Source organism: Aotus nancymaae, unplaced genomic scaffold (genome assembly GCF_030222135.1).
Source record: "Aotus nancymaae isolate 86718 unplaced genomic scaffold, 86718_ANA_hifiasm-v0.15.2.pri h1tg000079l, whole genome shotgun sequence".
In the NCBI taxonomy this organism is placed as follows: domain Eukaryota; kingdom Metazoa; phylum Chordata; class Mammalia; order Primates; family Aotidae; genus Aotus; species Aotus nancymaae.
The window spans coordinates 5,547,005-5,574,291 of NW_026988494.1; the positions used below are offsets into that span (position 1 = coordinate 5,547,005).

A 27,287-nucleotide genomic window follows, 5' to 3' on the forward strand; every position below is an offset into this window, starting at 1 on the left:
CTAAATGCACCCCAAACACAACATACGCAGGTAAGAAACCTGCGCAGATACCCCCAAACCTAAAAAGTTAAAGGCGTTAGAAGGCGTTACACAATTGGGCAACGGAAAAGTACCCGTGCATGTACAGTACAGTCATAGCGAAAAGGAACATGTGAAGAATAAACACAGAAGCATAAGTTTTATCAACGTCTTTCACAACTGAAATGATCCCCAAGTTCAGGTCAGATGGGTAATGTGCCAACGTCGTAACAAAGCTTAAGGGTAGCACATTTCACACAAACGTGTGAACACCCAATCATCATACTCATGAACTACAAAAGGATCGCTTCGTAGTTGACGTTAAGAAGCTCCAAGTATGTGCAACTAATTTTACAGATAGGGTGACTACCGTAATGCAGTACATCCGGTCTTCACGTATAAAATCCTGGATATTTGCCTGAGAGCCTGTGGTGATTCTTTTGTTTCTACCTTAGCAAAGGAAAAGAGAAACACAATTAGCCAGCGGATTATTATATATGTAAATTTATTCTCCATAATTCCACCTTTCTGTCATTTTCCCGAGTCTGTCTTTATTGCTTTACGACCGTACGTCGTGAAATGAGAAGGCGTTGCGGCAGTGCTGGCGGAAGCTAGCCTTGTGCTTTGCGGCAGCAATATGAGCTAGGTCCGGATCCTGTTAGACGCTGGGGTGCACGAGCGGTTGCAGGTACCTGGCGTTGGTCGCGTTGGTGACATGGCTCAGAAGTTTATTTCTTTAAACTTTTAAGTTTTTTTTTCTTTTTAGTCTTCAGAAAGGCAATAGTAGTTTTTTAACGTCACTATTACAAGTATAAGACTCTTTTAATCCCCGAGAGTCCCTTTTCCCTCTCTTGCGTTCCTTCCTTTCTCTTTATTCTTATCCCGGTTAGACTCGCCCCTTCCTCCAAGACGTCTCTCCGTTTTCTTTGATTTGATTTTAGTTCTCTTTGGGTGATCGCTTCTTCTCTCTTCAGCGGATCCATCCCCCCCTCCATTCTCAACCTGTGGGAGAGACAAGCCTGGTGCTACAGTCAGGAATGGAGCTTGACAACTCTCAGGAAACCTCATCGCGGGAAGACTCTTCTTTGTGCGGGGAGGTATCTGCCCCCGTCCTTGAACAGGCCTTCTCCAAAATTTTACACTGTCTTACCGGCCCGGAGGCACGACGAGGCAGCGCAAGAGATGTAGCTCTTAAAGACCTCGGTGATCTAATAGAAGCCACCGAATGTGATAGGTTATTTGAGGGGAGTGGCGCCCAGCTCCGCGGAATATCCGAGACACTAGGGCAGGTGGCAAAAGCCCTGGAGCAGTATGCAGCCCCACCCAAGGAAGAGGAAAGTGGAGGTGCTAGGCACTCTGAAGTGGCCGAGAAAGCAGCCACAGTTGGGTTACTGTTTCTTAAGTTGTTGGGGAAAGTTGAGACTGCTAAGAATTCTCTGGTCGGCCCCGCATGGCAGACAGGCCTGCATCACTTGTCAGGACCCGTTTATATTTTTGCGGTCACACACAGCTTGGAGCAACCATGGACCACTCTGAGATCTCGGGAAGTTGCTAGGGAGGTCCTCACTTTACTGCTTCAAGTTACGGAATGCGGTTCTGTAGCAGGATTCCTATGTGGAGAAAAGGAAGATGAGAAAGGGAGACTTTCGGTGATATTAAGGCTTCTCCAACCCAACTTGAATAAGTGAGTACTCCTGCCCTTTGCCACCGACTTGAGCCTCACAGCTTTTTTTATTTTTATTTATTATTATTTATTTACTTTTGAGACGGAGTTTCACTCGTGTTGCCCAGGGTGGAGTGCAATGTCTCGACCTTGGCTCACTGCAACCTCCTCCTCCTGGGTTCAAGCGATTCTCCTGCCTCAGTCTCCCGGGTACCTGGAGTTAGAGGACACTCGACACCACGCCCGGCTATTTTGCATTTTTAGTAGAGACAGGGTTTCACCATGTTGGCCAGGCTGGTCTCGAACTGCTGGCCTCAAGTGATCCACCTACCTCGGCCTCCCAAAGTACTGAGATTACAGGCGTGAACCATTGCATTTGGCCTAGCTTAATTTTTTAGAGTGTTAGACCTCAAAGGAACCTCAGTTTCTTCATCAGTAAAATAAGGATGCTGTAACCGCAGATCTCTTAAGGCCCAGAAACATTGTGATTTGCTATAAATGACATAATTAGATAGTGGCAAATTGGAAGTCATAACCCAGGTCTTCAGACTCAGTTGTCCAGTGCTCTTTCTAGCCCTTAGGAGGACTGCCTAGGAAAATTGGAAATTCTGCCCCACTTACTTCGAGTTAATAATTATAAATTGGTTGGGTGTGGTGGCTCATGCCTGTAATCCCAGTGCTTTGGGAGGCCAAGGCGAGCAGATCACTTGAGGTTGGGAGTTCCAGACCAGCCTGACCAACATGGAGAAACTTTGTCTCTACTAAAAAAATACAAAATTATCCGGATGTGGTGGTGCATGCCTGTAATCCCAGCTACTTGGGAGGCTGAGGCAGGAGAATCACTTGAACCTGGGAGGTGGAGGTTGCAGTAAGCCAGGAGCACGCCATTGCACTCCAGTCTGCAACAAGAGTGAAACTCTATTTCAAGAAAATAATAATTATTATTACAAATTATGGCCAGATGCATGGCTCACACGTGTCATCTCAGCATATAGGGAGGCTGAAGCAGGTGGATTGCTTGAGGTCAGGAGTTTCGAGACCAGCCTTGCCAACATGGTGAAATCCTGTCTCTACTAAAATTAGCCAGGCATGGTGGTGGATGCCTGTAATCCCTACTCCAGAGGCTGATGCAGGAAAATCGCTTGAATGCGGGAGGCAGAGGTTGCAGTGAGCTGAGATCGGGCCACTGCACTCCCAGCCTGGGCGACAGAGCGAGACTCTGTCTCAAAAAAAAAAATTACAAATTACTAGAAATTGGATGGGGGATTTGGAGAGGATTTAAACTTATTGTTTGAATTTAGACTTGGGGATCTTGAGTCTCATCACTAATTACTAGATAAGGATGGCTATCAGCTAGAGAAGCTGTGTTGAGGATAAAAAGTGAAAAGCCCCTAGCTAAAAGTTCTTTCAATGAGTTTCCACTTGCTACTTTGTTAGCACTGGAGTGATGAGAGAAAAAGTATCTGTAACTGTCATTTTACCAGGAACATAGAGTTAAAAGGCTTGATTTTGAATTTTGTGCTTCATTTATTACTCTGGATAGGACCAGATTAGACAGCTCTCTGAATCTGTTGTTTCTAATATAAAGATAATAGACTTGACTGGGTGTGGTGGCTGACGCCTGTAATCCCAATACTTTGGGAGGCCAAGGCTGGCCAATCACTTGAAGCCAGGAGTTGGGGACCAGACTGGGCAACATGACGAAGCCCCATCTCTACTACAAATACAAAAATTATCTGGGCTTGATGATGCAGGTGTGTAATCTCAGCTACTCGGGAGGCTGAGGCAGGATAATCAGTTGAGCACGGGAGGCAGAGGTTGCAGTGATGGCGCCGCTGCACTCCAGCCTGGGCCACAGAGCGAGACTATTTCAGGATAAATAAATAAAGATAATATACCTATTACACAGTAAGTACTTTGAGGATTAGTTAAGTCGTGTGTATACTCACTGTATTGGCTATTAACAGGTGTTCAAGTATTGATTCATTCTTTTCCTTAGTATAGTAATACTAATACATTTCCTTTACTCCTCTCTCCCTTCTCAATACACCTTCACCATCCATCACCATAAGTCCTTTATGTAGCTCTGGTTTAATTGGCTGCTTTTCATTGGATAGGCTTTAGACCCAAAGCCCTGGGTGGTTAAATATTTGGTATAAGTTATGGAAGTTATTCTAAACCAAATCTTAAAATGTATGATATAGAATCAAGAGTTATCTTATGTGCAATGTAGTTTTTTCAAAGACATGAAAATACTCTGTTTAGCTTGAAGTAGTTTTTTTTTTTTCTTTTGCTACTTATCACCATGTCACTTAATGTAATTTCATGTCTCCACTTAGGGAATCCTGGAAGAATAACCCTGCCATCAAACATGTTTTCTCATGGACTCTGCAACAGGTCACTCGGCCCTGGCTGAGCCAACATCTGGAAAGGGTACTTCCCGCATCATTGCTCATCTCAGATGATTATCAGACTGAGAACAAAATCCTGGGTGTACACTGTCTCCATCACATTGTGCTTAATGTGGTAAGCAACCTCTGCCTTGTCATCTGTGTTGACAAGACTGACTGAGTCATTCCTGGCTGTTCTTCATGGTAACACTATTTTATTTTTGCTTATATCTTTTATTAACTGGCTTTCTAGTAATGCTAAGTCATTCTACTTTATTTATTTGTATTTTATCCTTATATTTTTCCTCAATTAACCTGGTAGAAGTTGTATCCCTTAGGTAATGTAATAACTAAAAAAAAAAAATTATAGAAGAAACAGGAAGGCATGGGTCATTATCAACAGAATAGCCAGATCTTGAGAACTGATCAACGATTGACTTTCTTTTTTCTTTTTTTGAGACCTTATCGCTCTGTCGCCCAGGCTGGAGAGCAGTCTCGGCTCACTGCAGCCTCCACCTCCTGGATTCAATTGTTTCTCTTGCCTCAGCCTCCCTAGTAGCTGGGAGTCCTCCCTTGTAGCTGGGACTCCCTAGTAGCACCACCATCCCCAGCTAATTTTTGTATTTTTAGTAGAGACAGGGTTTTACCATATTGGCCAGGTGTGTCTTGAACTCCTGACCTCAGGTGATCCACCCATCTCGGCCTCTCAAAGTGCCGGGATTATAGCTGAGCCACCGTGCCCGGCCTACAGTTGACTTTCAAGAAGGAAAACAAAATAAACAAAATCAGAAACTGAAAGGGACTATGTCTAAATGTGGAAACTATTACTCAAGCAAAAATTTTTTTTTAAACTTTATATTATGGAGCTTTTAAAATAACACACAGAAGTAGAGAGAACAGTCTAATTAATCTCCATGTACCTGTAGGGGAGAGCCAGAGATCACCTCTAACCCTGACCCCCACCTTTTTTTTTTGTTTGAGGCAGACTCTTGCTCTGTTGCCCAGGCTGGAGTGCAGTGGTGCGATCTTGGCTCACTTCAACCTCTGCCTCCTGGGTTCAAATGATTCTTGTGCCTCAGCCTCTAGAGTAGCTGGGATTACAGTCACACACTACCATGCCCAGCTAAATTTTTTTGTATTTTTTGTGGAGGTGGGGTCTCACCATGTTGGCCAGGCTGGTCTCTAATTCCTGGCCTCAAGCAATTCACCAGCCTAGGCCTCCCATAGTGCTGGGGTTGATTACAGGCGTGGGCCACCACACCCGGCCTCAGCCCCCTTTTTATCTCAGTGGGCTTTTTTCCTGGATCTAGAAACCAAATTGACAATAGGCAGATTAACAAGAGGAAACTGTACACATTTTATTAGTTTTACATGTACATGGGGATCTTCACAAGATAGAGAAGTCTGAAAAAGTGGCCAAGGCAATATACTTTTTAGACAAAGAATGAAAAATTTTTCTTTTTTTTTTACTACCCCTTTCCTAACCAAATTTTCCTTTTTTTTTTTTTTTGAGGCAGGGTCTTGCTCTGTTATCCAGGCTGGAGTGGAGTGGCACAGTCATAGCTCGCTGCAGCCTCAACCTTCTGGGTGTATGCGATCCTCCCACATCACCCTTTCAAGTAGCTTGGACTATAGGCACGCACCACCAGGCCACACTAATTTTTTAATTTTTTTTTTTTTAATTGGTAGAGACAGGGTCTTACTCTGTTGCCCAGGCTGGTCTGAACTTGGCCTTAAGTGAGCCTCTCACCTTGGCCTTCCAAAGTGCTGGGATTACAAGTGTAAGTCACCATACTTGGCTCAAGGGTAGTCAGTAGGAAATACACGGTTGGGGATAGAGGGGTGGATAAAGGTTAGGTGGAAGATAAAGGTTTCTTCGTTCATTTATTTATTTAGGTTCATTGTAGCCTTCCATTCCAAGTCGCTGGTGATAAGGGCTGTTTACCCTGGTACGGAAAGCATATCTGACCCAGAGGAATCTTTAATCACTTGCTGTGTGAAGAAAGAGACAAGTCAGCTCACCCTTTCTGAATCTACAGTTTCTGCAGTATTTTCAACTCGAAATAATCATTATACCAATCTGGCATATTTTGGGATGACATGATCTTCACTTCTTCCTACCCATAATCCAATTTCAAAGACAGTCAACATTTGCCAATCTTGGGAAATTATTCTTCTAATTTGATCATTTGTCTGGTTGCAGCCAGCTGCTGATTTGCTCCAGTATAACAGAGCGCAGGTTTTATACCATGCCATTTTCAACCACCTGTACACGCCAGAGCACCACCTCGTTCAGGTAATAATATGATTTGTTCATAACTGTGTCTGGATTCTCTAAATTTGAGTAGAAGGTTGCATTGTGTGAGTAGGAATAATTGAGAGACATTTTTCTGTCTTGGAAAGTGAGGATGATAACTAAAGGCTGTTGCCAAATTAAAAATATCTCAGCCCAAGCAGTCATCCACATTCCTGAATCTCCACAGGTAAGCCAGTGTTTTTTCTTCATCCGAGTCAATCATATATTACTTTGGGCCAGACGTGGTGGCTCACACCTATAATCCCAGCACTTTGGGAATCCGAAGCTGGCAGATCACCTGAGGTCAGGAGTTTGAGACCAGCCTGACCAATATGGCAAAACCCCATCTCTACTAAAAATACAAAAAAATTAGCCGAGCATGATGGCGTGCACCTGTAGTCCCTGCTACGTGGGAGGCTGAGGCACGAGAATTGTTTGAACCCCGGTGGTGGAGGTTGCAGTGAGCTGAGATCACATCACTGCACCCCAGCCTAGGTGACAGAGTGAGACTCCATCTCAATTAAAAAAAAAAGTATATTACTTTGGGGACAGCTCCATGTCTGAAAAGGTCTATTTTTATTAATTTATATGTTCTTCTGTTTTGCCTTACATTAGCACACACACTTGACACTCCTTGCATGTTAGATATTGGAGTGTCATTTATTATTTCATCCAACAGATGTGGTTCCAAGAGTATATGATCCCATAGGGTTTTTGGCTTTAAGAAAATCTTTGGGCCAGGCACAGTGGCTCACACCTGTAATCCCAGCATTTTGGGAGGCCGAGATCACTAGGTCAGGAGTTCAAGACCAGCCTGGCCAACATGATGAAACCCCATTTCTATGAAAAATACAAAAAAAATAGCTAGGCATGATGGCAGGCATCTGTAATCCCAGCTTCTTGAGAGGCTGAGGCAGGAGAGTCATTTGAACCCAGAAGGTAGAGGTTGCAGTGAGCCAAGATTGTGCCATTGCACTCCGGCCTGGGTAACAGGGTGAGATTCTGTCTCAAAAAAAAAAATCTTTGGAGAGACATTTATATAAATATGAATATGAACTTAGATATTTACATATATATATAGTACAAAATGATAACTATATTAGAAGAGGTTTGTATAAAGTGCAGTGGGTAGCTGGGCATGGTGACTCACGCCTGTAATTCCAGCATTTTGGAAGGCCAAGGTGGGCGGATTACCTAAGGTTGGGAGTTCGAGACCAGCCTGACCAACCTGGTGAAACCTCATCTCTACTAAAAATACAAAATTAGCCGGGTGTGGTGGCACATGCCTGTAATCCCAGCTACTCGGGAGGCTGAGGCAGGAGAATCACTTGACCCTGGGAAATGGAGGTTGTGGTGAGCCAGGATCGCACCATTGCACTCCAGCCTGGGCAACAGGAGTTAAACTCTGTGGATAGTGCAATGGCTATCAAGCAGTAGGTAACTAACCAGGTTTGGGGTGACTTTAGGAGGCTTTGGGAAGGAGGTAATATTTATCATTATGAAGGATGAATAAGTAAAAGTTTCTCAGGAGGGGGAAAGAAACTCCAAAGATAGGAGAAACAAACTGTGTAAAATTAGAGGTGGAAGCAACTTTGTTTTTATGCCTTACTTCTCTCCTTTTCCCCTTCCTAGCCTGCTGCCTTTCTTTTTATTTTTTATTTTATTTATTTTTTGAGATGGAGTCTCACTCTGTTGCCCAGGCCAGAGTACAGTGGCACGATCTTGGCTCATTTCTACCTTCGCCTCCCAGGTTCAAGGGATCCTCCTGCCTCAGCCAACTGAGTAGCTGGGATTACAGGCATGTGCCACCATGCCTGGCTAATTTTGGTACTTTTAGCAGATACAGGGTTTTGCCATGTTGCCCTGGCTGGTCTCAAACTCAGGGTTTGAGACCTCAAGTGTTCTGCCCACCTCGGCCTCCCAAGATGCTGGGATTACACATGCAAGCCACTGTGCCCAGCCTCTTTTTCTTTTTAAGCAGTATTTTAAATACTGGGTATTAAGAATCCAGATAGTAACAGCCAGAAAGGCCGGGGTTCTTAAGATGGTAGAGAAAAGAAATTTTAAAAAACTAAAACACCAAGAGAAAAACCAAAGGTCTCAGGAAAATTAAAAGGGTGTACCTTAACCAAGCTTGTCCAACCTACGGTCCGCATGCTTCCCAAGATGGCGTTGACTGCAGCAGCCCAACACAAATTTGTAAACTTTCTTAAAATGTTATAAGATGTTTTTTTATTTTCCTTTTTCATTTTCTTATTTATTTTTATTTTTTATAAAGATGGGGTTTCACCATGTTGGTCAGGCTTGTCTTGAACTCCCGACCTCAGGTGATCCGCCCGCCTTGGCCTCCAAAGTGCTTGGATTACAGGCGTGAGCCACCATGCCTGGCCTTCTTTTCTTTTTTTAAGCTCATCAACTATCATTAGTGTAGTGTATTTTATGTGTGGCCCGAGACAATTCTTCCAGTGTGGCCCAGGGAAGCCAAAAGATTAGACACCCCTGGCTTAGACACTGCGACTTCAGCAGGTAGGGTCATCAAATTTGACCCAAATTTGGAACATTCTTAGATTCTGTTTAGGAGCAGTTTTATTAAAAGTATGTGTAAATATTGGCTGAGAGTATTGGCTCATTACTGTAATCCCAGCACTTTGGGAGGCCGAGGCTGATGCATCACTTGAGGCCAGGAGTTCGAGAGCAGCCTGGCCAACATGGTGAAACCCTGTCTCTACTAAAAAATACAAAAGTTGGGTCAGGTGCAGTGGCTCATGCCTATAATCCCAGCACTTTGGGAGGCTGACTGAGTAAATCACAAGGTCAGGAGTTTGAGACCAGCCTGGCCAATGGTGAAACCCCATCTCTACTAAAAATACAAAAATAAGCTGGGTGTGGTGGCATGTGCCTGTAATCCCAGCTACTCGGGAGGCTGAGGCAGGAGAATCACTTGAACCCGGGAGGCAGAAGTTGCAGTGAGCCGAGACCGTGCCCACTCCAGCCTGGGCAACAAAGCAAGACTCCATCTCAAAAATATATATATATATATTTATATGTATATATATATTTGTATATATATATTTATATAAATATACACACACACACACACAAATTAGCCAGGCATGGTGGTGCATACCTGTAGTCCCAACTACTTAGGTGGCTGAGGCACAAGAATCGCTTGAACCGAAGAAGTGGAGGTTGCAGTGAGCTGAGATTGTACCACTGTACTCCAGCCTGGGCAACAGAGTGAGACTCTGGCTCAAAAAAAAGGCATGTGTAAATATCGTGTATCACTAAGTCACTTAGATTTAGTGACATAGTGATGATAGACTTAGATTCCTAAAATCTGGGTTCAAGTCCTAACTCTGCTATTTTTCCCATTTTACAAATTAGCAAAGAATGGTCCTGAGGAAAATATATTGATTTGAGACTGTCAGATGGAGATTTTGTTTTTTTTTTTTTTTTTGAGACAGAGTCTCACTGTCACCAGGCTGGAGTGCAGTGGCGTGATCTTGGCTCACTGCAACCTCCACCTCCCAGGTTCAAGTGATTCTCCTGCCTCAGCCTCCCGAGTAGCTGGGACTACAGGGGAATGCTACCGTGCCCAGCTGATTTTTGTATTTTTAGTAGAGATGGGGTTTCACCATGTTGGCCAGGATGGTCTTAATCTCTTGACCTCATGATCCGCCCACCTTGGCCTCACAAAGTGCTGGGATTACAGGAATGAGCCATCATGCATGGCTAGATGGAAATTAAGAATGTAAAAAAGTTTGAAAATGTAAAGTAATGGATATTTCATGTATTATTACTAGTATCTTAGACTTGTATGGACCATAAGTTCAGTAGATTAATGAAGTTCTAGAAAAGTCAGTGAGTATTATAAATGCAAATTGATGAACTATGCAGTGTCCTTCCATTCCTTCCTCCTAGGCTGTGCTCCTGTGTCTGCTGGATTTATTCCCCATCCTAGAGAAAACCGTGCACTGGAAAGGAGATGGAGCTCGACCCACCACCCATTGTGATGAGGTCCTGCAGCTGATCCTCACTCACATGGAGCCAGAGCACCGCCTTCTCTTACGCAGGACCTATGCAAGAAACCTGCCGGCTTTCGTGAAGAGGTGAGTCCCTGGGTTATTTGTTATTAATTTATAGAGACAGGATCTTGCTATGTTGCCCGAGCTGGTCACAAACTGCTGGCCTCAAGCAGTCCTCCCACCTGAGCCTCCCAAAGTGCTGGGATTACAGGCATGAGCCACTGCACTGGTGTCATATTTTCTTTCATCTTTAGGTTAGGAATCCTAACTGTCCGGCACTTGAAGAGGCTGGAGAGAGTCATCATTGGTTATCTGGAGGTTTATGATGGACCTGAGGAGGAAGCCAGATTGAAGATACTGGAAACCCTAAAACTTCTCATGCAACATACTTGGCCCAGGTAATAGCAGCCTTAAGGTGCAAAACTCAGCTGATTTTCTCTTGAGAACTTGCTTGGATGTACTTAATACATTTAGTACAAAGTATTAAATGTGTATCCTGTATTTGAATACCTCCTATTTTCACACACCTATAGGATTTTAAACTGAGAAAATGGCATTAGAAAGATAAAATGGACTATAGTTACTTGAGGTGCGCATATTTGACCCTTTTACCAAGTATCAGTTCCAGATTTGGACACTATTAAACCACTTCTCTTTGAATCTCTAGTATATCTTGAGAATGGTTTAGATTGGTGTTCTGCAGAATCCCCATCTAGGTACTCTTTGATGCCCCACAGGGCAAAAAAAATTCTGTGGTCAAATAGGTTGGGAAACCATACCGGTTGTACATCTCTCTAGATTTAGAATGCATATTAGAAGATAAAAGGCCATTTAGAAGTATTGCAGTAAAGACATTTGCTTAACTTTGTTAATCCTAATGTTCTTTAAATCTAATTGAGAGTAGAGCATTCATAGCACATCATTTAACATCTGCAGAGCAGTGATCAGAATACCAATCTAGAGGCTGGGTGTGGTGGCTCATGCCTGTAATCCCAGCACTTTGGGAGGCCAAGGTGGGTGGATCACTTGAGGTCAGGAGTTCAAGACCAGCCTGGCCAACATGGTGAAACTCCGTCTTTACTAAAAATACAAAAATTAGCTGGGCATGGTGGCATGTGCCTATAGTCCCAGCTACTCGGGAGACTGAGGCAGGAGAATCGCTTGAACCTGAGAGGCAGAGGTTGCAGTGAGCTGAGATCGTGCCACTGCACTCCAGACTGGGTGATGGAGTGAGACTGTCTCAAAAAAATAAAATTAAAAAAAAAAGAATACTAATCTAGGATATACTTGCTTGGAAATCATTCCAAATCTGGCTTGAAGTAGGTGTCAGGAACTGGAACCCAAACTGTTGAGTCATCAGAAGGATCTCTTGCATAGCTGAAAGTTGAGTTCAGCCAGAGAATCCAGTGCCCCAACAACATATACTGTCTATTTAGGACCATATTCCCTCACTTCCTTATAAATATGCAAGGAATCCAAAGTAATGTTCCCCTATGACAACCTTTCTCTTAGTCATAATTGGTAACTAGATTGTATTTGTTTACTGTCTTTCTTCCCACTGAATTATAAACTCCAGGATAATGGAAAACTACATCTATTATATTCTCCCAAAGTATGCTTAGTACATGGTATTAGGCATACAAATATTTGAAGAATGAATGGACTGGAAGAGAATGAATCACTGAATGAATAAAATCGAATCAGATTGTCAGGCCTTTAAAGAGCAGAGACCAAGATTCCAAGAAGGGAGAGTGAATAAATGTAGGGAGTTAGAAAAGGAATGTGTTGTGTGTGTATATGAGGGGGTGGAGGAGCACGGGAAATGGAAAATAGAGCCGATTATAAGTTGAATAACAGATGGAGGGCTGAGAGGCACCCAAACCGTAGGAAAATGAGGAGTATTTTTTAGATAAAGAGATAAAACTTTTTTCTGCCAGTCACACATCTTTCCATAAATATGTGTTGTGCATGTTTTCACATTACAAGTTAAATTATTTTCCACCTTTCCTTAAGGTTTCTTATGGTTTTTTATTGTGATAAAAATAAAAATTTTTTATTTTAAAGTGAACAGTTCAGTGGGATTAAGTACGATCACAATATTGTGCTGTCACTACCATCATCCATTTCCGGAGCTTTACCAACACAATGAAAACTTTTAGAAAGGTTAATAGTTACAAGTAAGTAGGCTGGACTTCATTGATAGTGAAGCTGGGATCTGAAATTAAATGACAGAAAATTCAAATTGACACTTAAGTCCCAGAAGCCAAGCTCATTTCCCTCACTCTTTAATTTCCAGGCCTGAGATGGCATTAAAGTTAAAGCATTGAGGGCTCTCTCCATGCATACTTCAGTTAATAGAGTTGAAAAATACAAGTATAGGCCCTTGTTTGGGGGAGATCCTGGCCTCCCCTTTTCAGCCCATGAAGAAGCTGTTTGCTTACAGTAGAATCAAGCTGTGTGTGTGTGTGTATCATATTTTCTCTTTCGATATGCTAACAGGAGACCTGAGGGTAAGAAATCTGGAGGCTGTCTTTGGTTCTGTTTTTAGGTCTTTTTTATTTAACTTTAACCTTAATTCCTTTATTTATGAAATGAGGGCTTTCCACTTGACAGTCTTTGAAGTCTCTTCCAATTTTAATATCCTGATTTAGAATATGAACATAGCTTTTCTTCTTAATTCCAGAGTTTCCTGCAGACTTGTGGTCTTACTGAAGGCTCTCTTGAAACTGATATGTGATGTAGCAAGGGATCCAAGCCTTACACCCCAGTCTGTTAAGAGCGCCCTGCTACAGGAGGCCACAGACTGCCTGATTCTCCTGGACTGCTGCTCTCAAGGACGGGTGAAGGTAAGGCAAACTGAAACTTGGTTTCACTTGGGCTTCATTATCCTTATGTAATTCCTATGATTGATTATAATTTATTATGTGCCTGACCAAGTCTGAAAATGAACATGGAGGGTTTTAGGTCTCCGTATGAGCCTTTTAGCATTCAACACAGCTTGATCTTTTTTCTTACTGATCTTTTAAAGCTATTCAGAACCATTTAGAACTAAAGGCAGGAGGATCAGCACATGTTACCGGGGCTAAGGACAAGAGAGAATGGGCAAAAGAAAAGCATTATGATCAAATGTTTGTAAAATTTAAGTTCTGTTCTAGTCTTCTGAATTAAAAATAAAAAAGGTATGCACTCCAGCCTGGTGACAAAGCGAGATTCCATCTCAAAAAAAAAAAAAAAAAAGGTAGAAATAATGGGCTATTATTAGCTCCCAGGAATAATAACATCAATAGAGCATTTGAGATGTTTCCAGTTTTTTAGGGGAAACCATCTCTTAGGTAGATGTTTTCCAATATTCTTAATTTATCTACATGGAAATTCTTCCTTTGGTTTCATAATCCACAAAAGTTCATTTCTCAAAGCCATAGCATATACTACTTACGTTTTTCTATGTATTTAGTAAACTATTGCTTCTTTTTTTTTTTTTTTGAGTCTTAGCTGGAATGCCTGGCTAATTTTTGTATTTTTAGTAGTGATGGGGTTTCACCATGTTGGTCAGGCTGGTCTTGAACTCCTGACCTCGTGATCTACCTGCCTTGGCCTCCCAAAGTGCTGAGATTACAGGTGTGAGCCACTGCGCCCAACCACTATTACATTTCTTACCTCTTTTAGAAATCTTTAGTTAAAAGATTGAAGGCAGCATGAAAAGAAATTCATGCCATAACTCACTGGACAATCTAACCGGCAGGAAAAAAAAAAAAATTTATATCCTAAAAATACATAGAGATAGTATGAATTGTTATTTTACCAGTTTATTCAAGTGATTTCATCTTAGCTCTTTAATCTTGGGCAGTTTTCAAGCCCTAGATCCAGCTGAATTTGCCTTGGCTGGAATTCTGCTGCTTCATGAGCCAGCAGGAGATTTGCAAGCACATTAACACAGTTTTTAAAGCAACACCTTCAATACATAAGAGCTATATAAATTTAAAAATTAAAAATTAAAAAACCTAATACCTACTCTGTTCAGTGACCTGTCCCCAAGTGTGATCCATTCTTTCCTCCTTTGAGTAGGATACCAAGGAAGAGAATCAAGCAAAAGGGGAAAAAAGTAATTAAAAAAAAAATCAAGGCCTGTTTGGTTTCATGTTTCAGAGTCTCCTGGCCAAAATTCCCCAAAGCTGTGAAGACAGCATGGTGGTGAACTGTATCAGAAAAGTCCAGATTTCTGAAGGCACTCCCTACGATGGAACTTAAGACTTGCATTACTTTCCCAGGACAAAAGGACTCTCTTTCCATCCCAAATTGTATGAATGGAGTTATTTAAGAAAAAAGGTATTTTTACACTAAACTTTGTAAGTTAAAGCTGCTTTTTCCTTCTTTCCTTTTACCTCCACAGGAGTAGGGAAAGTAGAACAAGACAAAATTGAATTCCTTCCATTTCTAAATAAAGTTTGGGAGAAAAAAAGGACACCAAGGAATTTAGCATTTAAAATTTAGAAATATTTACATCTATCATCTCATTCCAGATTCAAGAACTCATCTGTTAAATTTCTTGGGCACAAGCTGTTACTTCAACACATATGCTATAAAAACACTCTCGTTCACAACTTAGGGCTTTCTTCACTCACTCCAGATTTTCACTCACTCCAGACTTCTTGCCTCACTGATGTGGCATAAATAATAAAAACACAAATATTGTGTTTAATACAACACAAAAGAGCAAAAACTGGAGGTGTTTATATGTTTAAGATTAAAAAAAAAGTAGTAGTTCTGTACGTTCAGTCCTGGTATAAGTGTTTAAAGAGAAATCACGTGGTTTTGGCCTTGGCCACGGGCTCTGTCTCCTGCTCATATTCTATTTCCACATAGGCTCGTTTTCTCTGCAGTGGTCCTTTCAAGGGCATTTTGCCTTTGTGTTTCGCACTAAGGGCGTTTTCTTCTTCTTCTTCACTGGAGGATTTACCATCCTGATCTTCATCACTGCTGGCATCCAGTTTATCCATATCCTAATGTGGGGGGAGAAAAGATAAAGGAGGGAAAACACTAGATTTCTCCAAACTACCTTCATTGTCCCCTCAATTTAGAACAGACTAGGGAATTGATATACCTGTGCCTGTGTTCAGAAACCTTCCCTATTTTTTTTTTCTTTTTTGGAGACTGGGTCTTGCTCTGTTGCCCAAGCAGGAGTGCAGTGGCATAGTCATGGCTCACTGAAGCCTCAAACTTCTGTAGTCAAGCAATCCTCCCACCTCAGCTTCCTGAGTAGCTGGGACTACAGGCAACTGCCACCACCCCAGCTGATTTTTAATTTTTTCATCCTTTTTTGAGACGGAGTCTCTGTGGCCCAGGCTGGAGTGCAGTGGTGAGATTCAACTCACTGCAACCTCTGCCTCGTGGGTCAAGTGATTCTGCCTTAGCCTCCCAAGTAGCTGAGATGACAGGCATGTGCTGCCACACCTGGCTAATTTTTGTATTTTTAGTAGAGACAGGGTTTTGTCATGTTGGCCAGGCTGGTCTTGAACTCCTGACCTTAGGTGATCTGCCCGCCTTGGCCTCCCAAAGTGCTAGGATTACAGGAGCGAGCCACTGCACCTGGCCATGATTTTTAAAAATTTTTTAGGCCAGGCGCGGTGGCTCACGCCTGTAATCCCAACACTTTGGGAGGCCGGGGTGGGTGGATCATGAGGTCAAGAGATCGAGACCATCCTGGCCAACATGGTGAAACCCCGTCTCTACTAAAAATACAAAAATTAGCCGGGCGTGGTGGCATGCACCTGTGGTCCCAGCTACTTGAGAGGCTGAGGTGGAAGAATCGCTTGAACCCAGGAAATGGAGGTTGGAGTGAGCCGAGATTGCGCCACTGCACTCCAGCCTGGCAACAGAGCAAGACTCCGTCTCAAAAAAAAAAAAATTTTTTTAATTAAGAGATGAGGTCTCACTATGTTGCCCAGGTTGGTCTCGAATTCGTGAGCTCAAGTGATCCTCCCATTTTGGCCTCCGAAAGTGCTGGGATTATAGGTGTGAGCCCCTGCGTCTGGCCACCTCCCTGTTCTTGTTGTTGTTTTTGCTGCAGGCCAAAGGACAATCTTTTTACCCATGAAGCTCACCTCAAAATCACTTATGTCACTCTCATCTACCTCATCATCTTCGACAAATTCTCTTTTCCCCACATCCTATAAATAAAACATAACTGTTAGGTTCAGAATATATAATGAAGATTCAGATTAGACATCTAAATAAGTACAAAATAACATATTCAGAACCAGAGTCTATTCACTAGGCAACCAAAATTTAATTCTTCTGAAGTTTAATCCTTCTGAATTTTAAAAATTTTAGGGCTATCAGATAATTCTTATTCTTGATTTAAAATGATTAGCAGTAAAACATCCTCATTATGGTTAAAAACTAGATACAGACAGGAAAGGGTTTATAATTTGTCACCTTGCAGGAACAATTTTAGAAGGCCAATAAATTAAGACTAAAAACTGTTAATGGTTTGTTGGTTAGCCTGAAGAGCAGCGCAACCAATGCCAAACCAAAGTTAATCTTATGACAGAAAAGAGAAGACAAATTATTTTTGGTTAGCTGACTAAAGATGATACTCTGTCTCTCAGTTATATACAAATAGTATCTAAAAGGTTTGGCAAAACAAAAACAAGACTTACTTCCTCATCATCATCTTCATCATCTTTTTCCTCAGCATCTGAAGAGTCACTCTCTGCCTCCTGTTGTTCCAGGGCCTTGTCAAAGGCATGAATGGGGAAGTTGTAGATGTCTCCATACTGAAGAACATAAACACAGACTGGCTTTAACTACATTTGGATGTGACACTTGAAGTTCCATGGTCTGTGGAGCATATTATTTTTTTCCCCAGTGATTAAATCAGAATACTGAATTTGATGAGTAATATTTTTAAGTGTAGAGCCACCAGTGTCTTAAAAAAGCATGTTTTGAACATTTAAATTATCATTAGTTAGTATCAAATAGGTAACTTCTATGGAGGATGGGACCACATCATTTAAAATTTAATAGTCTATAAAACCCATGCATTGGGACAAATGCAATTTTGCTGACAAGGATAAATAAAAAGGAAACAGAATAGTTTAGTCATGTTGCCTGTTTAAACAACAGTAATTTTTAAAAAGAGAATAAAACCTTAGGCCGGGCGTGGTGGCTCACGCCTGTAATCCAAGCACTTTGGAGGCCAAGGCGGGTGGATCACCTGAGGTTGGGAGTTTGAGACCAGCCTGACTATCATGGTGAAACTCCATCTTTATTTTTCAAATTGTTTTAAAAAAAATTTATAAAAATTAAAAAAAAATAAAAAAGAATAAAACCTTAAAAGACTAGGGTAATTATGGAGGAGAAGGGAAACCCCATGGCTTTTATACAGAAATCTGGAGTTGCTGCCTTGGGGAATAGAGTTGAGAATAATGGCAAAAAGGGAAAGGTCTCTTACAGTGAATGGAGTATGAAGGGTAACCAAAGCATTTTATATGCTTACATTAATTAGCTAAAATAAGCCAGGCCGATTTGGATTTATTTTATTTCAGGGATAAAATTCAAGCGGAGATCTTCATATCATGTTAAAAAACATTTCCCAATATGTCTTAGCATCATACTACCACTTAAAATATAAGTACCCCAAAGCTACTGCCTTTCTCACCGTATCTTGTTTCAGTCTCTCCAGTAATTCCTTCTCAATGGCATTGTCTAGCTGAGCAGCTATTAATGCCTTTTCCTATAAGAGGGAAAGAGCAAATCCATTTAATTCATCAGTGCTTGTCATTCATTTTATAAAAATGGAAGGAACTACCAAGTTTTTTAATAAGAAAGACAATGTAATCATTTCCCCTCCTTGCTATTACTGGCTTTTGCCTTTCCAGCCAGATATATTTCTTCTTTCTCTTTCTTGGGAATGTTTCTTTCTCTTTCTTGCAAACTTTCTTGGGAATGTTTCCATTTTGAAATTCCTGTGGTTTTGTAAACAACATTCTAAATTCTAACAAAGCCTTTGACAGATACAAAACATGCAGGACTATATACCTCTTAAGTGTCTCATAAAAAATCTAGCAGCTCTGGAGCCAGACTTTGTAAAAGCTGAGAAATGGGAACAGAAATCTTCATTCATTTACATTTTCTAAAATCATGCTAGATTCTATGTGATAGAATAGGTAAAAATGAAGTGATCTCTCATTGGAGATGATATAACGGTGATGTTCTGTGTTGTTCTCTAGAGTGGAGTGCTTATACCTCAAAGGTGATCTGCTAAAGTGTAGGAAGAAAATATTCAAAACTTCTATGTATCTCTTTTTCCTTAAAAAATTAAATGTCATGGGCCAAGTGTGTTGGCTGACGCCTGTAATCCTAGCACTTTGGGAGGCCAAGGTGGGTGGATCAGCTGAGGTCACGAGTTCGAGACCAGCCTGGCCAACATGGTAAAACCCCATCTCTACTAAAAATACAAAAATTAGCCAGGCATGGTGTTGTGTGCCTGTAATCCCAGCTACCCGAGAGGCTGAGGCAGGAGATTCAGTAGAACCCGGGAGGCAGAGGCTGCAGTGAGCTGAGACTGCGCCACTGCACTCCAGCCTGAGTAACAGAGTGAGACTCCATCTCAAAAATAAATAACTAAATAAATAAACAAACATCATTACAACTGACATTGGTGCCTTGACTGTCTATAAATAGTTGTGTGTCAGATACAGTGAGCAAGATATCTCAAGGAAGGAATACTGCACATAGCACTTGCAAGTGGTAGTCTTACTCCTTTATTTAGATGATTAACTGTTTATGTTTGCTTAGTTAAGTGGATTCATAGATGACACTGAATATTCTGCCGAAGATAGGGAGTAGTCATACAGGTATGCTAGTTATCTAATGAGTTAGTACTTTAAAAAGTTGTAGAACCAGGCCCACGTGATGGCTCATGCCTGTAATCCCAGCACTTTGAGAGGCCGAGGTGGGTAGATCACCGGAGGTCTGGAGATCGAGACCAGCCTGACCAATGTGGTGAGACCTCATCTCTACTAAAAATACAAAAAATTAGCCAGGTGTGGTGGCATATGCCTGTAATCCCAGTTATTCAGGAGGCTGAGGCACAAGAATTGCTTGAACCCAGGAGGTGGAGGTTGCAGTGAGCCAAGATGGTGCCACTGCACTCCAGCCTGGTGTCAGAGCTAGAGTTACACAACCTAAAGATAATCCGTGCATTTTCACAAAAAGAAAAATGTTCCAAACTTGCTAATCTTTTTCTAAGATAACAAATGGCTGTCAGTAGTACGTAACCCAGTAGAAGTTTTTAAAAATAAATACACTTAATCTGTTTCTCCCAGACTAAGGCAACCTTTTAATAGTTTGAGGAAAACAACTGTATTTTGAAAGAAAAACTTGTTCTGTGCACATTTTGAAAAGAAAAGTGATAATTAGATATGGCACTGCTGAAAATTGCAATCACACACTTTAAGAATGTGGAAAATAATACTGTAATCCATTTAAAATTCTTGCAAATCTACATTTTTCAGAGGGCCTGAACAGTTTACATAAGTGATGGTGACTCAATCTATAAGAGCCCGCCAGAAAGAAAATGTAGAAGGTATGAATATCACAACAAAAAATAAGTTACCTCTCTTCTTTTCTCCCTACGTTCCACCTTCTTACTCAAAGGAACCAGTTTCTTCCTAAGGGAAAGAAAATATATCAGAAAATCCAAGTTCATGTGCTATGTGTTCCTTTTTAGGGATAAGAAAAAAGGACTGGAATTGGTTCTGTAGGGCTCAGCTTAATACATCAAGATGTACTATTTAAATGCTTCTAGACATTTAATTCCATAAAAAGTTACATATTTTTACATATATTTTAATCTGGCTATTTTTGTTTAGGCATTCTGGGATTTTCAGGGCATCTGCCATGCTAAAATTAAGACTTCAGTGAACTGAGAAAAAAGAATTTTCTGTTTAAGTCTGACATCATCTTTAGCATTCTCTGTAGATGACAATCAAAAAGCATTAGGGCCTAACAGTCTTAGAGAAAGTACTCTGTTAATTCTGGAAATTTCGTATCACTTTTTAAAATTAGTTTTCAGTGAATCCAGAGTAAAGTTCTTACATTCCTGTATATTCACATTTCTTAGCTCATTTTCTTTTTTTTTTTTTTTTGACAGAGTTTTGCTCTTGTTACCCAGGCTGGAGTGCAATGGCACGATCTCAGCTCACTGCAACCTCCGCCTCCTGGGTTCAGGCAATTCTCCTGCCTCAGCCTCCTGAGTAGCTGGGATTACAGGCACGCGCCACCATGCCCAGCTAATTTTTTGTATTTTTAGTAGAGACGGGGTTTCACAACGTTGACCAGGATGGTCTCGATCTCTTGATCTCGTGATCCACCTGCCTCGGCCTCCCAAAGTGCTGAGATTACAGGCGTGAGCCACCGCGCCCGGCCCCTCTTAGCTCATTTTCAAATCTCTAATGTTAAGATTCCCTCAGGGAGTTACAGAGAAAATTTTCTGAAGGCCAGGCATGGTGGCTTATGCCTGTGATCCCAGCACTTTGGGAGGCTGAGGCAGGCAGATGACCTCAGGTCAGGAATTCTAGACCAGTCTGGCCAACACAGCGAAACTCCGTCTCTACTAAAAGTATAAAAAAAAAAAAAAAAAAATTAGCCCAGTGTGGTGATGCATGCCTGTAATCACAGCTACTTGGGAGGCTGAGGTGGAGGTTGCAGTGAGCTGATATAGCGCCACTGTACATTTCAGCCTGGGCCACAGAGCGAGACCGTCTCAAAAAGACTATCTTTTCTTTCTGAATTTTCTGAAAGATGTTCAGACAAGAAGGGTGATAATCAAGTTGTATTCCATTTTAAAAGTCCTGTCATATCAAAGGGCACACCTTTAGTCTAAGCTAAAGTTTCTTCTTAGTACATCATAACATACTTCACAAAGTTAAATAGGAAGTCCCAAAGTTTTACAATCTCTCAACTTCAAGCTCCATGAAAAGACAGATTTAAAAATAATGAATGATCCAAATACTTACTGTCGCTTTAGTGTAAGTTTTCTAATTCGAATTAGGTATTGGGTGATCTTGGTGAATCTCTGTTTACATTTGTGTCGAATGAAACGGGGCCAGTAAATCAGATTTTCATCTATTTGCTCCAATGCTTTCTCATAGTTTTTACTAAGCCGGACCTACCAAACAGAAAAAGGAAGTTTGAAGGACAAGGGTAAATGATTCATTAGGTTTTCACTGTCAGTGACACCTATGGCCTAATGAGGATGGTCTGAAAAGTTTAGATATGGTTAAGGAAGAGGGCATCATGATCAAGCATGTGGCTGTCATGCTCTTGATCAGTGGTCACTATAGTTTTGTCGTAAGGCTTACCCGTTCCCAGAGACGCCGAGGAAAAGCTGCTCGTTCTATAACCTTCATATACAAGTAGCACTGTCCTGAGGATAAAGTAAAATAGCTTTAATGTTATTTACAGAGACTAAAGAACATCCCTGTAAAAGCTGTGGAGCAGTTCTTCTAGAAGTTAAAACTGGGGAGTTACCTTTCTCTTCTTTAATAGTTGCATACTGGCTATTTGCCAGGGGACAAGATGACCGATTACAGAGTCCAGTCAAGCTGTATTCATTTCTGCAGAAGCTCTGAGTCTTGGTTCTAGAATGGGAGAAAAGAAACAAAGATTATAAAATGGGCTACCAAGAAGGCAAGTGAAGGAATCTTTGACCAAATTGTAAATCCAGACTCACCTTATTTTGAAGGAACAAAATTGCTTGTTTCCTAGTGTATCCCAGATAACCTGCAAGACAGTAAAAACCCATTTAAATTGCTCTGCCCCAAGAAATGCCATATTAATTCAAGAAGGCAATGCCCAAGGACAGGAATGAGAGGAAGAAAGGTTTTGTAAAATAGCCTAACTTGTTTACTTTTTAAAATACAAATAGCAGATTCTTACAGAAAAGCGAAATACAGATCAGCAATAATCATAACTCCATTACCCAGAGATAAAATTTCATTACTGTCGTGTAAATATTTTTCCAGATTTTTTTTGGACATCCACTGTGAGATCATGAGATCACATTATATATATTTCGTAATTTCTTTTTACTTATGTTCATTATCCATTACTAAAGGCTTCATGGGCTGGGTGCAGTGGCTCACGCCTGTAATCCCAGCACTTTAGGAGGCCAAGCTGGCAGATCACTGGAGGTTGGGAGTTCGAGACCAGCCTGGCCAACATGGTGAAACCCCCGTCTCTACTGAAAATACAAAAAATTAGCTGGGCATGGTGGCAGGTGCCTGTAATCCCAGCTAAGGCAGGAGAATCACTTGAACCTGTGAGGCAGAGGCTGTGGTGAGCAGATATCACACCACTGCACTCCTGCCTGGGCAACAGAGTAAGACTGTCTCAAAAAAAGAAAAAAAAAAGGCTTCATGGTATTAGATTTTTTGGATATACATACCATAATTTTATCTCATTGAGAGCAAAGAAAATTATCTACTGCTATCCTCCTGTAACCCATGTGCTCTTTTTTCATTCAGCATTATAGATTTAATTTATGTGAGGCACTGACATCTCCAAGTCCTGATACACAGTAGCCACTCAAGTGTTTGCTGAATGAAAGTATACTTTTTAAAGAGTTTTATCTATCTAGTTAGGGGAAAAGATATGTAAACAAAGTATCACAAAATAGCAGTAGGTCTAAAGGCCACACAGCATACCTAAGAGGATGACAGCCTTTGAGTGCGCTGCCTTGAGGAACTGGGGGAAAAAAGGCTTTACCACTATTAAAGGAAAAATATGAAGAGGGCCAAAGAATAAAACACACTTTGAGAATTTTATAGGTGTGTCCAGTGGGGGATGGTAGGAAACAGGTAAGAAGAATGAGGGAACTCATTTAGGCTTGTGGCTTTAAGTATCATTTCTAAATGGATGACTCTGAAATTGTTATTCCCTGGTGAGTCTTCCTCTCTGAACACCAAATTTATATAAGACATCTCTACTTCAATATCTAAGAGGCGCCAGGTGCGGTGGCTCATGCCTGTAATCCCAGCACTTTGGGAGACCAGGCGGATCAGAAGGTCAAAGGTTTGAGACCAGCCTGACCAACATGGTGAAACCCTGTCTCTACTAAAAATACAAAAATTAGCTGAGCATGGTGGCATGAGCCTGTAGTCCCAGCTACTGGGGAGGCTGAGGCAGGAGAATCGTTTGAACCCAGGAGGCGGAGGTTGCAATGAGCTGAGATGGTACCAGTGTACTCCAGCCTGGGTGACAGTAACACTCCATCTCAAAAATAAATAAATAAATATCTAAAAGGCAACATAAGTATTAACATATCCACCTGTAGTTCTCAATTCTACATCCCTCATAAGAACAGTCTTCCCTAGAGTTCCCCCACTTCAATAAATAAAATCACCATTGAACTATATATTTATATCCTAAATCCTTCCATTTCTTCCTTTTCTTCTTCACTTAATCCATCACCAAAGTCTTGTCAGTTATACTGACATAACAGGTCTCAAATTCATCAATTTCTTTTCATCTCCACCATTAAATTACTAACAGGTGAAGCTATTTTCGTTTTTAAAAAATGTTATTTACTTTAGCAACAGGGTCTCTCTGTCACCCAGACTGGAATGCAGTGGCGCCAACATAGCTCATGGCAGCCTCTGACTCTTGGGCTCAAGTAATCCCCCCGCCTCCGCCTTCTAAGTAACTGGGACATCAGGCAAGCACCACCACACCCGGCTAATTTTTAATTTTTTTGTAGAAATGGAGTCTCACTTTGTTTCCTAAGCTGGAATCCAACTCTGGGCCGCAGGCGATCCTCCAGCCTCAGCCTCCCAAAGGGTTGGGATTACAGGCGTAAGCCACTGTATCTGGCTCGAAGCAAACTTTGTCATGCCCTAGTCTCCTTGCTTTCATTCTTTCTCTCCAAAAATCCTTCACGCAGCAACTAACAACTTTTCACAAACATAGATCATTAAAAGGCCTAAAAACACTTCCTACAAGACTCCGCATGACCTCGCCCTGGCAAGCATATCTAATTTCATTACCTCTCTTACACTGTCACTTTGACGACCCTTATATTCATTCTTTCATATCTTCAGCTCTTTGTATTTTACTGTTCCTATTGCCCGGATTGCTTTTTCCTCAGCTCAGTGACTGGCTTATTCTTACCTTTTAGATCTTAACTCAAATATCTTCTGTTCAGGGAAACCGTCTATCTAATCTTCTATGAGTACTCCTATCTGAAATGGTCTTCATCATTCCTGGACTTTCTTTCATAGTACGATTATACAGTGTAATTGTTAATTTATTTGTTCACTTGTTTACTGTGTCTCCCCCAACCAGTGTTCCAGGAGAGTTGGGGTGTTTTTTCTGGTTTGTTAACCAAATCCTCAGTAATTACCACAATGCCTGGCACATTGTAAGCACTTAAATATTTCTCCAACAAAAAACTCAATGAATGAATCTCGGATGCTTCCGAAATTATGACTTTAGCAAATGTAAAGAAAAGCCCAACACAGGAAACGCAGATGGAAGAGTAACGCGCACATGGATGAAAAGGACGCTTAAACTTGGAGTCAACTTCGCCCAAATCCCCTGCCGCCCCCCACAACCCCACGTCCGGAGCTGACAGCTGACAACATGGCACGATGTCCTGCATTGCTAGGCACGAAAGAGCGGACACATGGACTCCACGGACTGAGGTGACGGCGTCCTATGCTCACAACCCGGCCGGGGCAGCGGGCAGGAGACCCCTGCTAGACACGCGTGAGAACCCTCGTTGGAAAATCGGGGTTCCAGAAGCCTAGCATCCGGAGCGGCACGAGGCAGCAGGCCAGCTGAGTACGCGTTTTCTAAGTGTCCTAAAGTGGGCAAAATTCCCTGCGCAAACCCCAGGTGTCAGAACAACGGGAGGAGTCTCACATCATCCGACTGCATGGTGTCCGCGGTTCAGCGTGCAGCGTCCGGCCGGATCGCGGGCGCAGACATGCTTCTTCCGGGAAACCACTTCCGGAACGCCGAGTCTCACCTATCGCGAGAAACGTTGAGACTCTTGGAGGTGCGCAGCGTCCCCTGGCGGCCTCGCCGCCGCGCGCGCTGCCGCTTCTTTAGCCTTCTGGTGTCGTCGCGAGCCAGCGATGCTGGGGCTAGTTCCCCGGCGCTTCCTGGAACTGTAAACTCGGTTGGGTGCTCCGTTCGATCCGCGGAAGGCAGGACGCGCGTAGGCAGCCGAATTCTGTAGCACGGGGACCGCGGGGGCTGGGCGTGCTTCCCCAGAGCCCGGTTTGTGACCGTTCATGAGGACGAGACCCCTCCCTGCCAGGCCTCCCCTCTGCCCCGAGAAGGCTGGGGAAAGGTGCGGGCGGCGCGGCGCGGCGCGGCGGGGCTGGGCTGGGTCCCCGCTCCTCGGAGTCCCGGCCCTGTCCCGCAGACCCTGCCCTCGCTCGCTCCACACACTCATGTTGGGTGCAGCACCGAGTCCTGACTTTGGAGACTCACAGATCAGAACTTGAATTCCGGCTGGTTTGAAAAACTACTGACCAGATGGAAAGAGCATTCCAGTAAAAATAAAGACCTATGTCTTCTTATTACTTATTTGAGACAACAAACAAAGCTGACAGAGGAGGAAAATAAGGAAAGTGGAGGTCTATTAACTACAGAAACAAATCTGGAAGCCTAACAACTCTTCCGCTAGGGGAAAAAGAAAATCTTAACTAGTTCGTATCATTTTACAAAAGAAAGACTGTCGGCTGGGCGGAGCGCGGTGGCTCACGCCTGTAATCTCAGCACTGTAGGAGGCCTAGGCGAGCCGATCACTTGAGGCCAGGGGTTCCAGACCAGCCTGGCCAACATAGTGAAATCCCGTCTCTACTAAAAATACAAAAATTAGCCAGACGTGGTGGGGAGGCCTGTAATCCCAGCTACTTGGGAGGCTGAGGCAGGAGAATCGCTGGAACCCGGGAGGTGGAGGTTGCAGTGAGCTGAGATTGAGCCACTGCATTTCGGCCTGGATGACAGAGCGAGACTCATCTCAAAAACCTAAATGAACGAATAACCATAAAAATAGACAACCAGCACCCCTCTGTGCTGTTCTGCCTATGGAGTAGACATTCTTTCAATTCCTTTAATAATCTTGCTTTCACTTAATGAAACTTATGGACACACCTCAACTTCTTTCTTGCTCAAGATCCAAGAACCCTCTCTTGGGCCTGGATGGGGACCCCTTTCTAGTAACAAGATCATTTTAATAACAAAAGTGTAAGAAGGACACAGTCTCAGTAAGGATGGCTTGTGTCCTGGAGGCCACCCACAGGTCCTAGAGGCTGCCTGTGCCTTCTTGTCACACAGGATTTCTCAACAAAGCTCCTTACTTCATCAAGCCAGCAATGAGTTAAATTCCAGTTTGCTAAAAGAAAATCTTAAATAACGTAATCATGGCAGTGACTTTCCATAGACGTTGCCTTATGCTATTGGTTAGATCAAGTCACAGGTGCCACCGTCACTGGAGGGGAGAAGATAGAAGACATGAACACCAGGGGGTGGGACTCACTGGGGTCACCCAGGGATACCCTGGATTTGTCTGCAACTGAAACTCATGAGATATTTGATATAAAGTTTAAAGCACTTATCATGATATTATGTATCATTTAGTGAGGCAGAGCTTGGAGTGAGCGGAGATCCTGCCACTGCACTCCAGCCTGAGGGACCGAGTAAGACCTTGTCTCAAAAAAAAAAAAAAAAAAAAAAGTAATTTCCAGTTCAAAAGAAGAATGAAAGAAAATTTAATGCTATTTCAACATTCTTTATACGTTCTCTTCTGTTACCATAGTGCACCATGTATTTCTCACTAGTGTTATATTATTGTTATTGGTTTATTATCTCTTAGGCCTCGA

At 42.2% G+C, this 27,287-nt stretch overlaps 2 protein-coding genes and 1 non-coding gene across 3 annotated transcripts; 1 reads left to right on the forward strand and 2 right to left on the reverse strand.

Annotated features, from left to right (window-relative positions):
- Nucleotides 1–219: 219 nt before the first annotated feature.
- Nucleotides 220–323, reverse strand: LOC135271519 (small nucleolar RNA U13). The gene has a single exon (XR_010339677.1). It is a non-coding gene; the product is annotated as a small nucleolar RNA U13 (small nucleolar RNA).
- A 329-nt stretch (nt 324–652) lies between these two features.
- On the forward strand, nt 653–15,182 carry TTI2 (TELO2 interacting protein 2). The gene is made up of 8 exons (XM_064368823.1): nt 653–706; nt 993–1,702; nt 4,021–4,207; nt 6,275–6,367; nt 10,289–10,476; nt 10,647–10,790; nt 13,076–13,238; nt 14,539–15,182. The coding sequence occupies exons 2-8, from the start codon at nt 1,056–1,058 to the stop codon at nt 14,638–14,640; spliced, it is 1,524 nt and encodes a 507-aa protein (XP_064224893.1). The 5' UTR covers nt 653–706; nt 993–1,055; the 3' UTR covers nt 14,641–15,182.
- MAK16 (MAK16 homolog) lies at nt 14,179–25,404 on the reverse strand. Its single transcript, XM_012476066.3, has 10 exons — nt 25,318–25,404; nt 22,130–22,179; nt 21,928–22,037; nt 21,759–21,823; nt 21,414–21,565; nt 20,012–20,066; nt 18,053–18,127; nt 17,052–17,168; nt 16,494–16,559; nt 14,179–15,392 (listed from the first exon to the last, which is right to left on the reverse strand). Exons 1-10 carry the CDS (start codon nt 25,330–25,332, stop codon nt 15,195–15,197), a joined length of 903 nt encoding a protein of 300 aa, XP_012331489.1. The 5' UTR covers nt 25,333–25,404; the 3' UTR covers nt 14,179–15,194.
- Nucleotides 25,405–27,287: the final 1,883 nt, after the last annotated feature.

Excerpts from the sequence above, each read along its gene's own strand:
- TTI2 (XM_064368823.1), top strand. The coding sequence starts at position 1,056 with ATGGAGCTTGACAACTCTCAGGAAACCTCATCGCGGGAAGACTCTTCT. Across the intron at positions 4,208-6,274 it reads ATCACATTGTGCTTAATGTG|CCAGCTGCTGATTTGCTCCA; the intron begins GTAAGCAACCTC and ends GTCTGGTTGCAG. Across the intron at positions 13,239-14,538 it reads GCTCTCAAGGACGGGTGAAG|AGTCTCCTGGCCAAAATTCC; the intron begins GTAAGGCAAACT and ends TTCATGTTTCAG.
- MAK16 (XM_012476066.3), bottom strand. Across the intron at positions 22,038-22,129 it reads TTTTGTTCCTTCAAAATAAG|AACCAAGACTCAGAGCTTCT; the intron begins GTGAGTCTGGAT and ends CTCCCATTCTAG. Across the intron at positions 20,067-21,413 it reads AAACTTACACTAAAGCGACA|GAAGAAACTGGTTCCTTTGA; the intron begins GTAAGTATTTGG and ends TCTTTCCCTTAG.